The sequence below is a fragment of the Apis florea genome, unplaced genomic scaffold (assembly GCF_048593485.1).
Source record: "Apis florea isolate Af1SG1 unplaced genomic scaffold, ASM4859348v1 contig_2897_pilon, whole genome shotgun sequence".
NCBI lineage: Eukaryota > Metazoa > Arthropoda > Insecta > Hymenoptera > Apidae > Apis > Apis florea.
In genome coordinates, this window is record NW_028256665.1 from 4,206,942 (window position 1) to 4,228,634 (window position 21,693).

The following is a 21,693-nucleotide window of genomic DNA, read 5'->3' on the forward strand; positions in this document are numbered from 1 at the left end:
GACAAGCCGTTTAAATTCCACCAACGAAGAATTCAACGCGACACAATCGCGGCACTTACTTTCGCGGCTGGTAACACAACGGAATCAAGCCAATTATTCTCGAGCCTACGCAAAATTTAAAACCCCCGTCGTTCGGATTAACGTCCACGCGCCTTTATCCACGGATGGAAACGCTCGCGTGTAAAATTGCACGGCAATTACTCGTTGCCGGGACATCAAAACCGCGAGCATTTACGATAATCACGTATAGACGGCGGGCCTTTATTAACCGTGCGAATTAAGTTAAACGGCGCCAAGAGAAAGGCGTTAAAATTTCTGCAATAACTTCGTGGAGATGGTGTTGCCGCGCGTGTACACCGAATAAGGACGAAAAATACGATAGCGCGCGGCGGGATGCATCGAACTCGAGAAGCACGTTCGGACGATTACAATAACTCGCGGTAATCGGAGGAATCGAGGACGAAGGAAGGAAACACTGGAAACGGAGTGACGAGACTTGACTCGAGATTATTATTGTTATTGTTGTTGTTGTACAATTTGTCGAGGATTTGATATGATAAAATTTTTCTCGAAAGGATAATGGAAGGAAAGTTATTATAATTGAATGGAGCAGGTAGAGTCGAGAAGGTTACGAATTGCAACTGGTTTAGGAAAGAAGGAAAATGCGTGGACAAATCGAATTCTGCCAAGACTTGTTGTCCCATGTTTCGTGGCAAGTTTCAGTTGGAAAAAGAGAAACACGGGGCGAGCGTGGCGTTTGCATGGCGTTTAGTCGGCCTTTTCGAGGCCTGGATTTACGAGGAGGACAAAGTTATCGCCGCACGAGTAATGAACACTTGTTCGTTTTAAGTAGCCGTCCGACAATTTGTACGTCAGTCGAAGCGGCGCGACAAGACCGACTTCTATCTGCCGCGAATCTCGCTCTCCTCCTTTTGTGGCGCGCGCACGAGCCGAGTCGCGTTCCGCTCGAAATTCCACGCGAGAACCACTCTCAGCCTTCCACTTAATCCTCTCATTTTTCAAATCTTCGAGCAGCGATAAAATAATATATTATACGAGGCGGAAAATCGCTTTTGTAATTTTTCAAATTCATTTCAAACTTTTCGTCCCCTTTCGAATCCTCGAAAGATCAGATCTTTCTTCAGATGTATCCAAATATATCTCTTTGGAGGTATACAGGAGATCGAAGGAAAGGATTCCCCGCGGGTGGAGGTGATCGATGAAGAAACAATAATCGCTACATCGTCCCGCGACATGGCCGTTTCCACGCGCTGAACAATGGCTGTCCCTTGGAGGAGTCGTGGCGAAATCGAGGAAACAAGGACAGAAGGAGAGGAACAGCACTGACCTTCCTTATACACGTGTTCACATAAAACATTACGATCTTTTATGCGGTCACGTTTCCTACGGCGATAACCTACGAACCTCCTCGTCCCTTCTTCTACGCGACGCCAGATGCCTCCACCTTCTCCACCGCCATTATTATTGTTGTTGTTGTTATTATTATTATTATTATTATTATTATTATTATTGTCCGCGGCCTCTTTCCTCTTCACGGGTTTCGCGGGACCGCGAGGACACCGCCACCACCACCCTCCCCCGCTAAGAAGAATCCCGCGCAACGTGGATTCTTGCGCGGTAAGGTCAGATGATGACTCACGAGATATTTCCGGAAGGGATAATAGGTGGTCTGCATTATTCAGGACCCGCGCAGGACCTGGGAACGAACCGAGTTGCCCCTCGCGTTTCATCGCGACCATTGCAAAAATTGCGGTTTGTCGATGATGTGAAAACGATTCGAGGGATCCAAAGAGGCCGAGCCCTCGATCACCGAGCCAACCGCTGAATACGATTCGGCGTTGTCGGTTTTACGCGAAGCATGAGTGGATCGAGGAGCAGGAGGATGACGGCTTTTTGGGAATTTATTTATTTTGGCCGAGTCTTTAATTTCTTTAATCTTGTCGATGCGTAGGCTATATTGCATAATAATCTTTTGAGATTGTTATTATAAAATTCTAATCTAAACTTTTAGACTCGTTAAATTCTTGTTGGTACATGGAAGAGTGAGGGTTTCGAGGATGATGGAATTTTCGAAAATCGGGTAATAAAATCGTTCGAGGAGAAAATATTTTGAGGTTGTCACGAGATTCTAACCTAACTTTTAGACTCGTTAAATTCTTGTTGGTACATGGAAGAGTGAGGGCTTCGAGGATGATGGAATTTTCGATGGAGAACAAGTTGCATCGCTCATGAAATTTTTTCCGCTTTGTCCGGTTCTGAAAATTACGACCGGTTTGCACGATTCCGCGCAACAAAATGCGTATTCCCGTGGCAATCGTGTCCTGTTTCGTGAACGAGGATAGCCAAGTTTTTGCCGGATCGGTGATTATGCGAGCCTCAGCTTCGTTGATTGCGCCGATAATCAAACTCGGGAGCCCAGTTTTTGTCAATTGGACGAGAGTTACTCGTGCGCTTGTGAAAAATTGAACCGATGGCAAGTAAAATTAATAACTGTGATAAAATAAGAAGCTAAGAATAGCGGCTACGACGTCCGAGTTTTTCGACTTCGGTTCACTTATTTAATCTAAACGTAAAATTGTCGCGTTTTTCGCGTTATTTTCTAACATTTCGAGTCTCTCGTTTTCTTTCCATCCCGAACGAAAATGAAACGCGTTGGAAACGAAAATGACGGAATCGCGTGGCCGATCCGTGCACACCCATTCCTCCGAGTGGTCATTTTTCGAGGTGAAACAAAACGAGAATCGTCCATTAACCGCACGATAGGGTGGAAGATGTCGATGTACCATCGCGTGTGAGAAACGCGGTAAACGAAGATCCTCTCTCGTAACACGTATGCGGTGTTTCTCCTCACTTTTCTTATCAATCAAAGAGAAGAACGATCCCTTTGCGAGTATCGTATTAATTTCGAATCAAGTTTTATATGTATAGAGATTTCACGTGTTTCGTAACTCCATAAACTGTTCGTTGAACAGTGTTTGAACCGTGTTTGAATGGAACGATTTATTAATTATTAATACAAAATATGGATACATGGAGGAAAATTTAATACGATATAAAACGTTGGAAAAATCGATTTCATATTATAAATTTATATACCATTTGAAATTATTAAAATTATTACCATTAAAATGATAATTAAAAATTTATACTTACGGCAAATTCTCGCGAGTTGTAAATTGATGAAGTTGTTAAAATAGTCACAATTTTATATGTTCGATTTGCAGCTCGTGTCGTGAAACGTTCGAACGTCTGGAAGAATCGTTCGTAGCTGCACTTTCCAGACGGATGAGCCGTCAATCAGACTTGGCCTCGATAAAACGTTTTTTAATAACCTTTCCTTACAGCCAATTGACAAGTTGAAAGGCGGCTCAAGAAAACGTTGTAAATATCTTCCGATGAAAGTACTGTCGATATGAGATTAAGACAGAGTTTGAGATGTCGGTCACAGAGAGAGAGAGAGATATCGTTCTCGTTTCACAATTTTAACCACATCGAATCTTATTGAAAAATCTGAATTTTCGATATCACTCTTTCGCAATTAGCGGAAAGGAAGAATAATTAATTTTATATAATAAAGTACAAGACGATCGTGTAACGATCTTTATTTCTCATTAATATAAATTCCACAATTAATATTACAGAATAATTAGCAATAAAATTGTCATTCGCATCATTTACAAAACTCATCCGACTCATTTCCAGATCAAACGCCATATCAAACTCTTTCACTTCTTCATACACACGTACACGTGCTTCACTCTGAATAATCTGAATAGCAAAATAACAATGACAACAATAATAATAATAATAATAATAATAATAACATTTAATACGCGAAAAGGGAAATCGGGTGTATGAAGGAGGTGGAAATTTATTTCACAATTTACATTTCACCGGTGGAAACGGTTAGACAACTGTGTTAACCCGCGCACAGGGGCATCCCTTTTCCCGTCACTGATGATTTACCACGGAAGCGCGGTACCCCGCGTTTAAAGCTGCTTTCCACGTGTCGTAGGCCTGTAAGTTATGCTCGCGCTGTATGGAGACGTAAGTGGCTGACGCGGTCATTCTCGCGCCTCGTGGATAAAATTCTTCCTCGCTCGCCTCCAACGCTCGTCGAGGTAGGCGTCGAGGGGGGGAAAAAATCTGGTAAATTATCGTCCAACCCTTTTGCAACGTTGCCGGAAGAGATAGGCTGATTTACCGACACCCGATTTAATTGCGGACGCATTAACTGATTCGTTGGGAATAAACTCGACGACCAACAACTCTGAATTATCCGTCGTTTTATCGCGTCACGTCATTTGAACGATGATTATCGTTGATTGATTGTTCGTGTTTCTTATATTTGTCGCTTGTTTGTTGCTTGCGGGTAGAATTCGATCAATTTGATTTATTCAATTATCCTTGAGGATTCTCTAAAAATATCTTCTTATCTTGGAAAGTAGATATGGACACACCTACTTCGATATTTACTCGCTTACGAAGGCAGAAATGCATCGAATAATGCGACGATGTATAACTATTTACCTTTCAATTAGTCTTTAGTCCGCTATAAATAAAACTCTCGAGGTATTGGCGATAAAATGCCGATCGAGGAATTATTCGGTTAAAATGCGCGAGGATAATTCGTTTCGTCTCTTCGTTTGGAATATCGATTGGAAATCTGTTGAACCCGGAGTCGTGTGGATTCAATAGAAAAAGATTTGATAAAAAGAAGAGAGAGAGAGAGAGAGAGAGAGAAATGGACACAGGAGGGAATTGGAATTGGCCGCGTGCCGAGTATCTCTTCCTCGATATCTTTTATTTCTCCACGCTTATAAGGAAACCGGTACCACGTAATTACCTTGAGATACCGCTACAATGTTATCACACCCTTCCTTCTCCACTCTTTGTCGTATCTCGTGAGCCGAGATAAAGATCTTGGCTTCGTCCGTCTTTATAAAGCGGTTTGACCCGGGACCTTGACACTTGATTTCAAACCGCGTCCTTTCTTCGTTGCACTCCGTTGTTACTCCGGATAAGACGACTCCTACTTTCTCCTCCTTTCGTGTCAAAAGGTTTACTCAAAAGAAGTCGAGATATACGTATTTTTCAAGCATCACGATAAGCGTGTAATATGGGATAGATACATTAGATTGGAAGATGTTAATTTCAATTACATTCATTTATTTTTATACCTGTTGAAATATCTTTTATCGTAAACGATAAAGCTTTTAGCTATCGTTGGATTTTAAATAATACACGTTGCAAATATATCGGTGAAACGTTCCAACTTTCTCCTAAAACTCCTCTCCAATATCTGATCGGAAGTTCAAGAACGATAAACGAGCACTGACTGTTCTTGGACGCTAACGGTACTCATCCGATCCTTTCTCCTTCTCCTGCCGCTGTGTTCACACGATGAAAGTATCTCTGCTCGTTCACGTGCACGAAGCACGAGCTCGACCTAAAACCTACCCGATCGACAAATTCTTCTTCTCTCGTAAATTCTCTCCATCAAGCTATCTTATTCGATAAATTCCATCCAAAGTTTCAACGTTCGACGAAAATTTAAAAACTTGGGATAAATTTTTCTCCTAGGAAGGAAGAACGTACGATTAAAATCCTAAACAAACTCGATCGATCTGATTCGCGCGAATTTTCGATACGCGGAAATTTTAATCGTCGTGAATTCGTGAAATGTGACGTGAAAAGGAAAAAACCGTGGCGTGAAGGAACCGTGAGGTAACGGTACAGGGTCGATGGAACGGATATAAAAAGAGACGAGGAGAAAAGTAAAAAGGACAACAAGTCGGCGATCCGCCGATCTCGAGGAACCGTTCATCTCGTAACTGTTCCTCTTTGGGCCATGGTTTCTCGCCCAATCCGAATCCCGATGAATTATAACATCGATTTTTAACGATCGATGCAAACCGTCTACTTTTTCCTCGGATTTTGTGAGCTAGAATGAGTTTCTGGAAATAATAGCGCGGTAATCGCCACGTTTAATCGTTTCATACTCGTTGATCTGTCGCGTGTATCTACGGGGAGAGGAAAAAACGAGAAGGAGTTTGCATTCGTGTAACAATTATCCGTGTTTCTCGAATCAAGGATCCGTTTACAGTCGGTCTACTGAACTTTCCCTACACGAATAGTGCCGGAACGAGGCGGAATTGCACTCTGGTTGGCGCTCTCTACCGTTCAATTCACGGCGAATACAATCTCTAAAAACGAGCATAACAATTATCAATGGACAAACTAATATCCATCGCATAATGTATCGGTACATAATTGAAATGTATCGTCCATCTCTTCTCGAAGAATCTCGAATTTTTAAACTGACGAACGAACGCTGCGTTTGCTTGCAGAGTCCTCGATCGGCGATCATCGTCGGATGTCCCCGCAGGCCGAGCCACCGTCGTCCAAGGCGAAGAGGGAGCAAGCGCTGCGCAACATCCTCGCGGCGAGGAGGCGGCAGATCTTGAGCCAGCGGCCGATCGAGTCTCGATCGAATCTGAACCGTACGCCGAGACCGTTGGACGGATCGGCGAAAGACGCCGACGTTCTCGAGGCCCAGGAGACGAGGCACGGGATGTACGTGACCGCGGCTGCGGGCAAACCAGGGATGGACGAAGAAACGGGCAGAATCGAGGCAACGTCGAACAGAGACGTGGACATCGAGTTCGTGTCGAAGGACGAAGAGGAAGAAGAGGAGGAAGACTCGTTGTCCTATCCACCTTCGTCCACCACGTTCTCGTCCCTCGGCCAAAAATCGTCGGACACGGAGGCACGTGTCAGAAAGAACACGGTCTCTATGCCCGAGTCGCTCTACAACTACTTCAGGCCTGTGGAGAGCAACATACCGGTCGAGGACATGTCGCAATTCCTCTATTTCGGCCAGAAGATTCAACCGGAGAATGCCACGGTTCATAACAGTAACAATTCGGTGGAGTCGACGCCCACGGCGGCAACCGCCTCCAGAAGAAGGTATTCGATGAAGAGGAATTTCGGCACGACGACACCGATCGCCAAGCTCGAGGAGATGGTCAACGAGGAGATGAACATCGCGGTGGAACGACAGACGGTGGAGAAGAACAAGGTGTCGAGGATGAAGAACGCGTTCAGAAGCCCGGAGAACGGGGTCTACTACAGGAAGGCGACGAACGTCGCCTCGAACGTTATTGGAAACGGTACCGGTAGATCGGACCCTGTCGCGGACAAGTTTCGCGACGATAACCAGCCGCGGCGCGAGAGGGGAGGAAGCGCTGCCCACGTGCTTGAAACGAGGAATGCGACCGACTCGACCCAGATACCGACCGGCCAGATACCCGTTTCCGCGTACGAGGAAGAAAGTGAAATCGAGCCGAAAGATCGTCCCACGGACGCCTCGAGCAAACCCGCGTCCCCGAACGGCGTGGAGAGCGCGAAACCGTCCAAAGCTTATCCTCGAAAGAGGAAGAACAACGACGTCCCAACGTCCATCCCGACGTCTACCTATCGTCTCGAGGAGGACGCGGGATCCTCGAATCCACCTCGAGAGTCCACCTCGTTGGACGGGGAGAAGGAAAAGCCTCGAGGGACGATCGACGACGAAACGAGCCATCGACGATCGACCCTAGCTTCCCGCGAGAGCAACAACATCGAGACGTCGACGTCGAGGGAAAAGCTCGGCCGAGCCTCGACCGAGCCGTGGACGTCGCCGGAAACGTCCACCCTCCGCATCGTGGTGACGGAAGGAAGGCTGGACGAGTATACCGTTAAACCGGCCGATTCCACGGAGGAGCGGGGAAGCCTCGACGTTCCCAATCCTCCCGCCGAATCGAGGGGAGGGATCGAGGCGCGTTGGAAGGGGCGAGACGAAGGTGCGTGGACGCGGGATCGAGAGGAACAGCAGCAGCACCAGCAGCAGCAACAGCACGTGTACGCTTACACGATAACGAACGTGACGCGGCTATTGCGCAACTACACCGGACCTGGGTTAAGCAGAAGGGAGGAAGAAGGAGAGGCGAGCACAGGTACGAGCGAGATAAGGAGCGGGCCGCGGCGGCTACAGCCGCAGGAGCAGCGAGAGCCAGAGCCGCGGCCGCCACCGCCGCCTCTTCTGCCTCCTCGTGGCGGCGGCGCGGCGGGTATAGTAGAGGCAGGGCGAGCACCGGCGGAACTCAGTGCCGGCACGACCGTCGAAGCAGCCGCAGCCGGTGGCGAAGCTTTGGCTCAGTTGGTGGGGGAACGGCAGAGGAAAGCGGTGGTCGCAGTCGGTGCGCACCACCAGTCGCAGCAGCGCGCGGCCAACAGAGGAGCGCAGTCGCAGCCGACCGGCGTAAACAAGAGCGGGCCGAGGTCGGGCAAGACCGCGGAAGCGTATCAATCGAGGGGCGCCGTGCGTTGGAATCCGAAGCCGAGGAGCGCGGAGATCGAGGGCCCGAACGACAGAGGGCGTTTTCTCAGGAAGTCGGCCAGCGCCGTGTTGAATCAGAGGGCTGGCCCCGAGGGGGAGGAGGACGGGGCAGCGGCGGGGAAGAGGAGGAGGTTGACAAATGGCCAGAGCCAGAGGAGGATCAAAGGGACGACGACGACGACGAGGAACGTAGGAGGCGAGGATTCGGCGAAGAAGAGCGGTTCCACGGCCGGGGAGGGGAGGAATTCGAGGCTGGAGGAGGATGCGACGAGGAGGATCGTGAACGGGACACGTGGAGAGGGCACGATTTTGGAAAACGCGACGGTGGACACGAGCGGTGGTGACGCGATGCAGCGAGGGAAAGTATCGTTCGCTCCCTCCCTCCTGGAGGAGGAGGAAACGGTCGATCTCGAGTCGATCGGCGGTGGTGGTGGTGGTGGTGGTCTTCCTCCGACAACGGTGAACGCGACCGCGGACGGAAGCGGCGGTGGCAAGGTGACGGAAGCGGTGACCGCGAGCGCGTTCGACACCAAAGACGAGAGCGGGCGGGCGAGCGAAAAGGAAAGCGGTATCGGCGCGGACAATGGTGCAGGGAACGGTTGGCCGACCGTGACAATGACCGCGGCGGCCGACGACGAAACGATCGCGCCCAAACAGACTACCACGCCGTTGCCGGCCCCCGTTTTCCCCGTTACGCCTAGAATAATCGCGAAAGCGGGCCGAGACCCGATCGAGACTTTCACCTCGAACCCGACCGAGGCCCCGACCCGAGTCACGGATACCAAAACGGTCGATTCTCCCGTCGTCGATACGGGAAAAGCGGCGCACGAGTCCAAGGATCGCGGGATCACGACCGTGGCCACGACCGGTGCAACCTCGTCCACCACGGAAGCGTCGATCACCACCACCACCATCACCACCACCACCACGTCCTCGCCCACCGTGCAAATAGAGATCTCCACGATTCCCCAGGATCGTGAAAGCGCGACGACCACCGTCGATTCGAGGAGACCTTTCGAGGCTCCTTCTCCTTCGATCTTGGCTGATTCGGATTTGGAGTCCGGTGGCGGGCGAGGGTCCGCCGAGAGGTCACCGGAAGTGAGGGGGAGGAATCTGTCCGACAAGTCGCAGGACGCGTCCACCGACAAGGACGACGTGCTACCCATAATGCATCTGTACAACACGTCGGACATCTTCAACAACACAGGCCCGGTGAACTCGTTCTCCCGGGGGACGGAGCGGCGAGTGGAGCAGCCGTCGAAGCAGTCCTCCTCCGAACCTTCGAGAACGAGCGAGAGAAGCGACGCGACCACCCCGAGGAGCGCGGAGAATTGGACGCGCGGCCCGGAAACGAGGAGGCACGAGGAGGTTCCGGCGACTGGACCGGGCAGAGGAGGATCGTCTATGGGCAATCGTACGAGGCACAGGAGCACCGTGTATCATCATCCGATTTTGCCCGAGTACAACACGTCGGTGTTGTATCCGACGAGCGAGTTGAACAGGACGTTGTTCGAGACCGGGCTGATTTCGGTCAGTCCAAGGGAGTCGGTGAATATCAGTGAAGTGATATCGAAGAGACACGACGGGGACGCGATCGCGTCCCAGGAGACGGTCGCCGTGGTCAGCTACATCCTCGCGACGTTGGTCGTGTTTCCGATCGCCGTCGGCGTTGGCCTAATTCTCAGAAGACTGATACTTAGGAATCGTAAGGTGAGCGATCGAAGAATGATTTGAACGGTGGTGGGTGTTTAGGGATTAGAAGTAGTGTACGTATATATATATATATATATATGGGTATGTAATGTATATATGCCATTCGAAAGTGGCGTATGTTCGATGTCAGACTCTTCGTTTCGGTTGGTTATTCGTGTCGATGAATTCCTTTCTTTTTTAAATTTCATCATCAGCTTCCACCGAACTTCTATTCTACTTTCGTATAATCGATGTAGAATCTTCTACGATTCCACGTGCCCGCAAGATTCGGACACTGAATCAGAGTCGCAAAAGTGGACAAAAACGTTTCTTTCTCCCCTTCGAACGAAATTCGACCGACTATCCGTTTGATGGACGCGAGGATCTGAAAGCGATGCTCCCAGCTGCGCGAAGGGAGGCCATTCGAAATGGTATCCTTGAGCCGCTAAACGTTTCATTTTTATTCGGCCGTGATTCCAGTCCAGAGGCGGGTGTAATTTCCTCTCGGCCCTTCTACTCCTCCTCCTCCTCCTCCTCCGCCTGCTGCATTATCCGGGCAAAAACTTTGATTTACGATTGTGTACCGTAAAGCGTATCTGGCCGATGATCGCTAAATCGAAACGCGAATTGTATAGCACCGCCACTTATGTACCGTTACGCGGTATCCCTTTGGATTATCGTCGACCGTCCCGGGCATTTATCATCCGGCCATTAAACCTTACTGTGTGTACTTTCGTTATCTTGCTTGGTGTAAGTATGCGAGTAAGAAAGGTAAGATTTCCTCTCGATCGAGTTATCGAGATAAGTTTGAGATAATTAAGAAGTTGGAGATTGATTCGTGATAAGGTTGAAGCAGAGAGATAAATTTGTGGAAGTGAAGGTGTGTGTACATATATATATATATATGTATGTAATGTGAGGGATATCGTTTGAGTTGTCTCTCGAATTTGTCCGTGAATAACTCGTCACGAATATGGATACATTGGAGGAATGGAGGCCGGTCCTCGATCACGAATTTTTACGGATGATTCTCGATGACTCGTTCGGTTCTTTCGGTTTAATGATATTAACGTTTCGTGCGGTTAATGCGGGAAAAAAAATTTGAATTTTAAATTAATAAAAAAAAAAGGAAAAGAATCGAGGAAGAAGTATGTCGAAAAATAATTTTTCAAAAAGAGGAATCATCGGAGAAGGAAATTTGTTCGAAAAATAAAAAAAGTGGTAATCGTTTCAATTTGTCGTGTCCTCGATTTGTAACAAAAATAAAAATGTATAATTCATAACGAATCTTCGATGATCTTTCGAACGCAAATAGACGTTCAAAGATTAATTATAAACCGTTCGATAATTCATTCGCTTCGAGTTATTTATTTATTCACGTTGATCGATTCTTTAAAAAAAGACGTGAGAAGAGAAAATGATTTCTTGCACGGAGAGAAAGAATAGTCGCGTATCGGCCGTCCGTCAAACCGCCCGTCCCTCTTGGTCGAAGTCGAGCGATGCCCGCTCTCCATCCCAAAGTTTCAAATTTTATTTTCATCGTGATCGAGTACATGAGAATTATCTGCAATATTCACGTCCCTTTCGTTAGTATAAACGATATCCCATTTAGATTAAGAAACCGGCATTTTGCATTAATCGAATATTCATAATTTAAATAAACAATCGTTGTCGTTGGAACGTGACTATCTTGTATTCCTCGACGTGTTGAGTCACGAAGAACCGCTCGAGGAACAACAACTGTGAAAATATTCGAAGGAAAAATCAAAGTTTCGCGGGAATTGCACGTTCTTGTCGAGTTAAGGTACGTGACGATGATGACGTTAATATTTTGCATAGGTGCTGGAGGAATCGGATACGTCGTCGGAAATAAGTTGCAGGAAGGATGCTTTGAATCTCGAGAATGGCGACTTCAAAACGTCCATCGAGAAAGCGATCACGAAACTTCCCAGGATACAACACTTGGTGAGTGATACAATAAATTTCTCTCTCTTTCTCTCTCTTTCTTACGAAAATATAAAATCATTTTTTCATAAAATATTAATTTAATCCAATCGATTAAATCGAAAAAAAAATGTTTATTATCGTTATAATTGGATTGAAACGATTAAAATTACTTTCGATTCGTATTATAATTCATAATTTTAATTTTCTACAACAATTCGAAAACGCTTCGTTAAAAAGCAGATAGTGTAGAAAATAATACGTAATCTTTAACGACTCGTATCTTGCTTCTTATATCTCACGGTCTCTCAATTAACACAAAAGAATCGAAAAAAGAATGCACAGAAGATTAATCGATCAATTCGACCTTGCTTTATTCTTCTCCAACTTCTCATTAAGAAGCAATCAAGTGTAAAGTGATATTTTATATTATACAATACTTGTACAAGAGATGCTTTTATAAGCATCTTATTATGTAACTCGATTGAAACAAAAGGATCGAGAAAAGAAGAGAAAAAAAAAAGAAAAAAGAAAAAAGAAAAATCGTCGAGTCATAGAGAAATTACTGGTTCGGCCCGCTCATTAAAAAATAATCGGCTCGAAGGAACGATAATTCAGAAGAGAGCGGAACGGAGAGAGCAATTCTGCTTCTCGCCCGGAGTCGCGGTACATCAAAGGGAGGATGTGCCGCAGATTTATTCGTCAGGCATTTTTAAATAATTATCGTTGGCGATACGATACGATGTACCTTCCAACCACCTTCTTTCTTTCTCCCGTTCCAGTGTCACGAAGCGGAGAAACCACCGCCCCCTTCGTCTCAAGAATCCAGATGGGAGTTTCCTAGAGATAAGCTTAGGTTACAGACGGTCCTCGGCCAAGGAAACTTCGGCCAGGTAAGGCGTTAAGGTCTTCCATTTCGCGCAGGACAGGAACATTTTCGAGGTGTGATAATAAATCGCGTTGGCGCGCGAAAATTCGGCTTGCGAATGGCAAGCCTTCTTCCTCTCTTGATTAAATAACGATGTTTCCGTTGTCTTGAATCAAATCGATCGAATCTCTTGAAGAGATATTGATTCTCGTCGATATCGATTATTGATATTATCGATCGTACTAAAAAAATTCCTTTAAGAATGTAAATTTCAGCATATAATTCGAGGAATTGGCAGCAACGTAATGGATTTCGTTTTTTTTTTTTTTTTTTTTTTCTTTTTTCTAAGTAAACGTTCGAGTTACTTTTAATCCTCATTAATTCTAAGATTCCTTGCTGGCTTCGTCGATTATTTGCAATGGATTTTATTATCGCGTAACCGTTCACTTTTTTCAGTGATTTATAAAAATTATCTTCTAATTGGGAAGGATTTAATTCGTTTTGTAATAGGTCTTAATACGATTTCAATGGGCGAGAGAGTTAAATTAAAAGTTGTTGTTGTTGGAAAAAATTCTGTTCTGTAATTAATAATTGCATAATAATTTCACTTATCTGATATGTTACACTTAAATCAATCGTTGAACCTAGTTTCACGCAACCGACGAATCTTATAATTAAAATCCTATTAGAAAGTCGAAATGACTTTTAAAATCCTCTCTCTCAGGTGTGGAAGGCTGAGGCGGATGATTTGACAGGTCATCAAGGGACGACCCGGTTGGTGGCCGTGAAAACGGTCAAAGAGGGTGCTTCCGAACGTGAGAAGGAGGATCTGGTTCGAGAGCTGGAAATCATGCAACAGCTTGGCAGCCATCCGAACGTCGTCACTCTTCTGGGTTGCTGTACGGAGCAAGGTAATTTCGCCGATTTCAATTTAATTCCGATAATTAGCTCCGAAACTCGTATCGTCGATCGATACGATCAGTTTTCTTTTTCCGAAACGATAAAAAGTTGAAACGAGAAAAAAAGAAAAATGCAAATTGACATAGCGCTTAACACTTATTACTAGTCGTTAAACAAGCCAAGTTAAGTGTCGTTTTTTGCATATGTATGTCCACATTATTAATTCACGTGTCATTTATTTTTGACCTTGTCTCGTTTGCTCTTGACTTTAGTTGTGCACGAGCAACGCCACGTTCGTTTGCAGAGATTGTGCAAAATGCACGATGATTAAGTAATCAAGCATCCAAGATGGATCCTCGCTCGATCGAAAACTGACATTTCACGATACCAATCCATCTACGTCTTCGCGACAAACGGAACATTCCTCTCCGAAGACGTGATATTGAACGTGACATGCACGTGGTAAAATCGTGGTGCAAAATTCTCCCTAAATTCCCATTGTCGTTAGAATCTTTTCTTTTCTTTTCTTTTTTTTTTTTTTTCAATTTCTCCTTCTTCTTTATCTTCTTACTCTTCGACGCAGGCCTAAAAGAAATTTGCGGATTATTCAACATCGTTGTTTCGAGCATCTGATTTAACGATCACACGGTGTGAAAAACATTAGAAAATTATAATCTCCTTTTCCACGATTATTATTTTTCGTGAGTCGAGGAATCGATCGTGTGAATAATAATAATAATAATAATAATAATTCACACATTCGATTCGCGCAGAATCGCGAAAACTACGATCACGATAATAACTGGTTTCGATAGCCTCTCAATTTTATCTCCTCTGGCTGGCGCATCTTCGATTATTTACGATTTCGTGTATTCACCATCCACCGATCGTATCGCCGTGAAACACGGCGTAATGCATATTGAAGACGTCGTTAGGGGATTAAAGAAGAGAGAGACAGAGAGATGCATTCCACGTCATTGAGTCACTCGATAGACATTTTTCTTTTTTTTTTCTTCTTCCTAGTCTCCGTTTTAAATGGTCATCGTGATCATTTATATATATATACACTATTGTTTCGTGGATAAAAAAGGAAGATCGATGGAAGATGGTAATGGTGTGGAAGAATCGACTGTTTACGTGCCATCATCTACGCTTGCAATTGAGTAATAGTCATTGCGCACTGCCTCCGCGAAATCGGAGGGATCGATGAATTTCTATGCGTTTGAATGATGGAGGCAGTGGTCGATTGAATTAGATTTTTTTAATTCGTTAGAGAATAGGTGGAAATAGGTGTTCAAATAGGTTTATAGACTTTGCCAATGAATGAAACAATTAATACAACGTTTCCTTTCTATTCTATTTATTTTAAATTCGTTTGACGAAAATTGAAAGAGAGTTATGCATTTTTTGACGAATGAGAAAAAAATTACACGGAATTCGAATTTTGCATCCGCAAATTGCACGAAATATACATTTCTGTTCAACATAAATCAATTACGACACGTATTATTTACGTATTATTTATTACGAGTTATATAGAGTTTTAATTTCACAATTGTTACTCTGAAAATTCTCGGTGTTAATAGCTTTTTGTTTGTTTATAGGCAATCAGTGTCTGATTAATTGAGGTAATAAACTATTACATCGATACAAGATAGCTAAATAATCATTGTTTCCGACAATGATCGCAATCGTAAAATAAATTGCAATTGTGTTTCCGTTTTTCCAGTTGTCGATTAATGCGCAGTTGCACACTCACGAAACCGCGTCAAAATGTATATAAAATATATGAAAAAACAAATGAAAAGAAAGAAAAAAGGAAAAGAATGATCACCTGTTTCAACACGATAAACCAAGTTATTCTGGAAAGTTTTTGTTGCATCGATGGATTACAAAGAAAGTCTCGAGCGTATGGAATAATTATTGGAAAAAACATAAATAAAGAATTAAAAAAGAAAAAGATAAATAAATAAATAAAAATAGAAATTAAAATGACTTTTCTAATTAAGATGTCAGGAACGAAAAATCAAATCTTGAAAAATTAGAAGAAAAATAAATAAAGTCAGATATAGAAGTTGAGGTGATTTTTTTTTTTTCTTCTTCTTTTTAATTAAGATGTCAAATAAAGAATCTCAAGAACACGTAGAACAGTTGGAAGGAAAAATAAATAAAATTAAAATGGAAGTTGATGTAACAAGTCTCCAATTAAGATGTTAGACGATGAAAATTTAGAAGGAAAATATGTAATTAGAGATAATAGATGCTTAGGATAATACTTATATAACATGATTTTTTTTATACAATGCAATTCCCATCTTCGTGTAATTCATTCGAATCGCATCACGATCTTTCACGAATGTATCAAACATTCCTTAATAAAACGTTTTAAAAATTGAAATTTTCAGAATCGAAACGAAGAACCATCCTCCTTCTTTTCGTCTACGCGACGAGATAATAGTTTGTATCTTTCACTTAAAAAAAAAAAATTACATTTTAATTTAAATTTTTTTGCGAAACACATCCCTCGCGTTACAATAAACGAGTAGTCAGTCTGAAAACGGGACGCAACGGGTATAAAATTGCATATGCACCTGATCGCACGCAGCATACTTCGTCTTATAACGATAAAATCCAATGGTTGAGACATCAAAACAGAAACGAGACAATCTGGAAGTTTTAGCCGTGGCTCGGGGGAGGGAGGCCCATTATACGTCTTTCGTTGCAAGACTCTCGTCGGTATCGTCGCTCTCATCGTATAAATTTCCATACGTGTCCCCACGGCGAAGATCCTCGTGGCACAATACGTCTATTAAGTCGAAATGATCGCTCGTAGCGAGTTTCAGAGGATACACGTACGTATCGATACGATCAGGCCCTCTGCATGGACGTCGATCTGGATTTGACGTCGTTACGGCGTTCCATCGTTATTTATGCGCCGAGTCTAGTCTTTTTCCCTCGATTGTATGGTAATATCAAGTGGCGATCTGGTCTAGTAATAGCATAAAATTTAACCCCCCCAGTGGGAAATAGCTCGATACGTTTGGAAAAATTGCGCGATCGAGTAATAGGCGCGCGAAATTTATGGAATTGCCAATCTTCAAAAATTGCCTTTTCAAGATTATAAATTTACTATTATGATTTCGAACAAGGCAGATAATTAAATTTTTAGAGAGAGAGAGAGAGAGGGAAGAGAATTTTGCGTAGCCATCAATCTCTCTATGGAAAATGGAATTTTTAAAAAAATAAATAAAATATCCTCCCTTTAAAAATTTTTTATTTGTTATTTCAACAATTACATATTATTGCAACGATTATGCAACACAAAAGAAAGAAGTTCGAGCTGAAAGTTTTTAATAATTGTGAACGATCCTCAAGGTCCGTAGAGGACACGAAGTGTTCGTTTTGGGGGACAGGCCCCACCCCTAACGTTCTTTGAAGCGCGTAGAAGAAAGAACGCCTGCGTGAACCAAGATTTACGGCATCTAAATTTCTCGGCCCCCGTATTTATCGTTTCGGTCATGGTGGGCAGTGGTGTTCGAATTCCTGCTGAACGACGTTTTCGTCCTTTGACGGCCGCCTCTTGTCAAAAAGGGATCCCTTTCAACAAACTAAAACGAAAAGAAGAAGGAGGCGTGTAAACAGCCTTCATCGTTTTCGAAATGGAGGGAAAAAATATTTATGATGAACTTCTCGATGTTCCAAGAATTTCGTTATTACTTTTTTCATGGGCGAAAAGAAATAGTGTATAATGTCAAGATACAAGTTGATAATTCTTGTACAAATTGATAAATAAATAACGGGAAATGCATTAGGAAAACGATAGATAAAACGAGGCAGAATGTCACGTGTCGCGATAATTATTACCGGTGACAAATCTTACCCATTTGACTGAGGCGGTGTGCCGCGCCATTTATCTGGAACCCTATTAGTCCAGGTGCAAAACACGTTGGGATTCACGAATGATTCATTCGTAAATTAACTTTGATTCACGTATTTTCTAAAATACGTGAATATTTATAAGGATCGCATTTCGAAAATGGAAAATTAATCAAAATTCCTCGCGCATAATTGCTTCTGGCAATCTGATCTGAAAATTACAATTCAAGACAATTTTACAATTATCCATATTCTTGAAGACTCTCTAAACAGAATTAGAAGCCACTATCATCTTCCTCCTCGTTCTACTTATTCATCTATTCCATTATTTCCATCTCCGCCTCTTTATCCTGTATAAATTTTCAGAGAAATTTTTTGAGAAAGATCGTCGCCACTCCATACGTCGAATCTTCGCCTTCGAGAGCTCACGCAAATATTGTGACTCGATGCACACACGATCGATTCGTGCGGAACGAAGCGTTTCAGAAAAAGAAACGCTCCTCCTTAACAAACGAAAGTTGTTAGAGGGCGGTAATGCTGGCCTAATATGAAAGTTACGAGCTCGTGGGGGCCATAAGTTACAATCAAGCCGGATACTGATGGGGCCCGAAAGTGCTCCGGTTAAATTACTCGAAGGGCCTCCTACTCCTCAACCCTTCGCCACGGGGCCCCTCTAATCCCTGCCTTCCCCCGCTCGCCGATTTAACGCCGATCAAATTGCGTTGCAATCATGTCTCGAAACTTTCCAGATCCAGTCCCAATTAATTTTGCGATCCGCGTGTAATTTGATAATCGCGGTTTGTTGTTCGCAGAGCCTCATTATCTCATACTCGAGTACGTGATGTACGGGAAATTGCTGGCCTATCTTCGGGATCATCGTACAAGGCAGGATTTCTACAATTTCAGCGAGGACTCGGCGGCCCTCACCTCCAGGGATCTCACTGTATTTGGGTATTGTGTGGCGAGAGGGATGGAGTATCTTGCGTCGAAAAAGGTGAGATTGCGACTTCGATAACTCTTTTCTTTTTTTTTTTTTTTCGTAATATGCGGACCAAATCTCGAGGCTGTTGTTGTTTTAAGAGTTAATTTAGATCGTTTCGTTTTTTGGAAAATATTACACTCCTTTTATTTCGGTATCGGAGTTGGAAAATTGGGAAACTTTATGAAAATCTCGATTCTCGTTTTTAATATACGATGATATACGTACGTTAGCTTGGTTAATTTATTCGTTTTTAATGGTATTAATAAACGCGAGGCGTTCGTATTTTCAGTATCGTTGAGATATTAAAAGTACGTGGCCCCGTTTAAATTATTACCTCCCCCTATTTGTATTTCCATTACGCTTCCCCCCTTTCTGGGGGCCGAAAATTTATTATGACCTTGTATGCTCGCGTGTTCGAAGGGTCTTAGCGCCGGAACCAAAACGATACAGCGGCAGTCTACTTACTGTGTAACATTATATCGAAGTATATTGCTCCCGATGTTGTTACTTCATGCCGTGTTGATCTTGTTTTTCATTTTTCTTTTTTTTTTTTTCGATATTTCATCAGAGAGATAGAGCTCGGGGTAAAAAATTTCAACAATTAAACTAAACGTTGTTCAACGTTTATTATCAGAAGATTTTTATAAAAATTTGCTATACGAATCCAAGTTCGTACATAAGAAAATAAATTTAACAGGAAGACCCTTAATAATATTACGAACGCATCTTGTAAAAATAGAAAGGAGAAAGGCATAAATCAAAGCCTATACAATATCGAAATCAACTCACGAAACTCGGCTTTTGAAGATCGAATGAGAGTTTCGTAAATGACACCTAAGTGTGAAAAGATAAAAAAATCCCTCGTCCTTCGAGATTGTCTGTACGTCACAGTTGAAGGTCGAGAGTGAAAAAGCGATGGAATGGCAAACATTCGTGTTTGCGCTTCAAATATTACGTTAACGCGGTGAAGTTCGGGACCGACTTTTCGTTTCGTCAGATGAATCTGTGTCAATGGGTAAGGGATCCATAATGTTATAAGATAACAAGAATTACGCGTGTGTTAAAAATTTTATTATCCTAAACGACGACAAAATTGTTATCGCGTTTTTCCTCGAGTAAAGAAAAAAAAAAAAAAGAAAATTTTTGAAGTTTTCTTCGCAAATATAATTACACGAAGTTTCTTTTATAAGATATCTATAAAAATTTGTGAAAGTGTCGAAGAATTTTTACAAACATCGAAATTTTCTAGAAATGGTCTGGTAACTGCGAGATTACGTATGCAAATTAGCTTAAAAATATATCTACGAACACGAGTTTGAAGCATGCTGAGAAGGGAATGAAGCGGTTTGTATAGCCGTCGAATTTTTTATTGCCGATTTTCGTTATTTCGAAGCGAAAAATTCGAGGATGATAATCTGACACGAATTGAAGTGACACGAATTTAAATATTATAGTTGTAACCTTTCAGTTGGCGCGTGATTCGCTTCAGAAACGTAAAATAAATATTTTTATGCATCCGACGACTGGGCTTCCTTTCCTTCAAATAATATTTCGAAGCTGTAAAATTTTTTTCGTCTATCGCATATATCGTATTCTTATTCTAAACTCGCGTTCGAACATAATTTCCGATTATATCATAAAAAAAGAAAAAAGGATATCAACACTTAATGGCGTAAAAAAAAAAAAAAAAAAAAAAAAATGAACGTAGAATTTAAATTATATACATTTGAAAGATGTCAAAGTTAAGAAAAGTGTTTTGCGAAGTGTTTAAACACGTTTCGTTAAAAAGAAGATCTTGGCGTTCTTCGTATCGGAATACAGCCTTTCGTTTTCCTTCCGATGAATAATAATTATTGGTCGTCTGCTAACTTCGGAAGATTAGCTTTCGCGTGGCGTTCCTCGAAAAAAAAACGATTACGCTGACGCCGGTAATTCGATATTCGTGAAAAATAAACCGCAAACGATGCATTCGTCCTTGGAAGAGAATAAAATTCTTCCGATTATTCGTCAATATTTTTTCAATTGTTTCCTGCAATGGAAATAAGCGTTATTTCTTTTTCTTTTTGCATATAAATAAATTAGCGAGTATTTGGAAAATTAAAAAAAAAGAAGAAAAAAGGAAGATTATAAAATATCTCTCTCTACGATACGAAGGTGCAGCAGCGGATTGAAAATAAGAATGTGACGGAGATTATAAAAGGGGGGATTTTTGCATAGTATGAAAATTCTTGAGAAACTGGTTTATTTAACGTTTGATATGTATATATGCTAATTTATATAAGCTAGCTAAGTACCTGATCCGTATCTACTTCATTTCCATAATTCGCTCGACTGGTTCGTGCTTCTGTCGTGTCATCTATCCCTTATAACCCACTCCAAGATTTTCTTTGCCGAAGAAAATTAGAATAACAAATCGTAACACGGCCTATAGTTAGAACATTCGTGAATCACGAAATGCAAATTATTTTTTTTTTTTTATCGACATACGATTCTCTGCGATTGAATCTATTTGATAAAAAAATAAATCATCTTCTTCGACTATCCGCCATTTCGAACGTATGCATCATTCGTTTAATAATTGTTCGGTCAAATTTACTTTTGCAACGTTTTACTTTTTTTGGAACACGAAAATTAATTCGTTGCTAGATTTTTTTTTTCTTTTTTTTTTTCGATGTTTCATACAAGTTTCCAAAATCCTATTACTCTGAAGAAAAAAGAGAACGAGTGCCAAACAAGATATTAATTATTGAACATCGATTACAATTAGAATCAGCGAGACGAAAGAGGCAGGAAATATTTAAACATCATCATCATCGACCGGTTACGATCCACAAATCGATACGGAATGCTCGAGGCGTTTCGAAGGAAGTTTCGATTGAAATCGGTATCCGGTGTTGGTCGTTGGAAGAACGACTTAAGAGCAACCATACAGTCAGGATTTCGATTTCAATCAAAGATTGTATACACGAGTTCGTAGAAATTCCTGCGAAGGCCGATATACATAGCAAAATTCTTAATTGAATGTGGAAG

General features: G+C 42.7%; 1 protein-coding gene across 1 annotated transcript in view; it reads left to right on the forward strand.

The window, feature by feature from the left end:
- LOC100872150 (uncharacterized) overlaps positions 1 to 21,693 on the forward strand; it is a 161,994-nt gene that overhangs the window by 135,058 nt on the left and 5,243 nt on the right. The window contains exons 2-6 of the mRNA XM_086907509.1: positions 6,372 to 10,111; positions 11,933 to 12,058; positions 12,820 to 12,930; positions 13,630 to 13,816; positions 18,494 to 18,675. Of these exons, the coding sequence (XP_086763635.1) occupies positions 6,372 to 10,111; positions 11,933 to 12,058; positions 12,820 to 12,930; positions 13,630 to 13,816; positions 18,494 to 18,675 (4,346 nt within the window). The remainder of the gene's footprint in view (positions 1 to 6,371; positions 10,112 to 11,932; positions 12,059 to 12,819; positions 12,931 to 13,629; positions 13,817 to 18,493; positions 18,676 to 21,693) is intronic.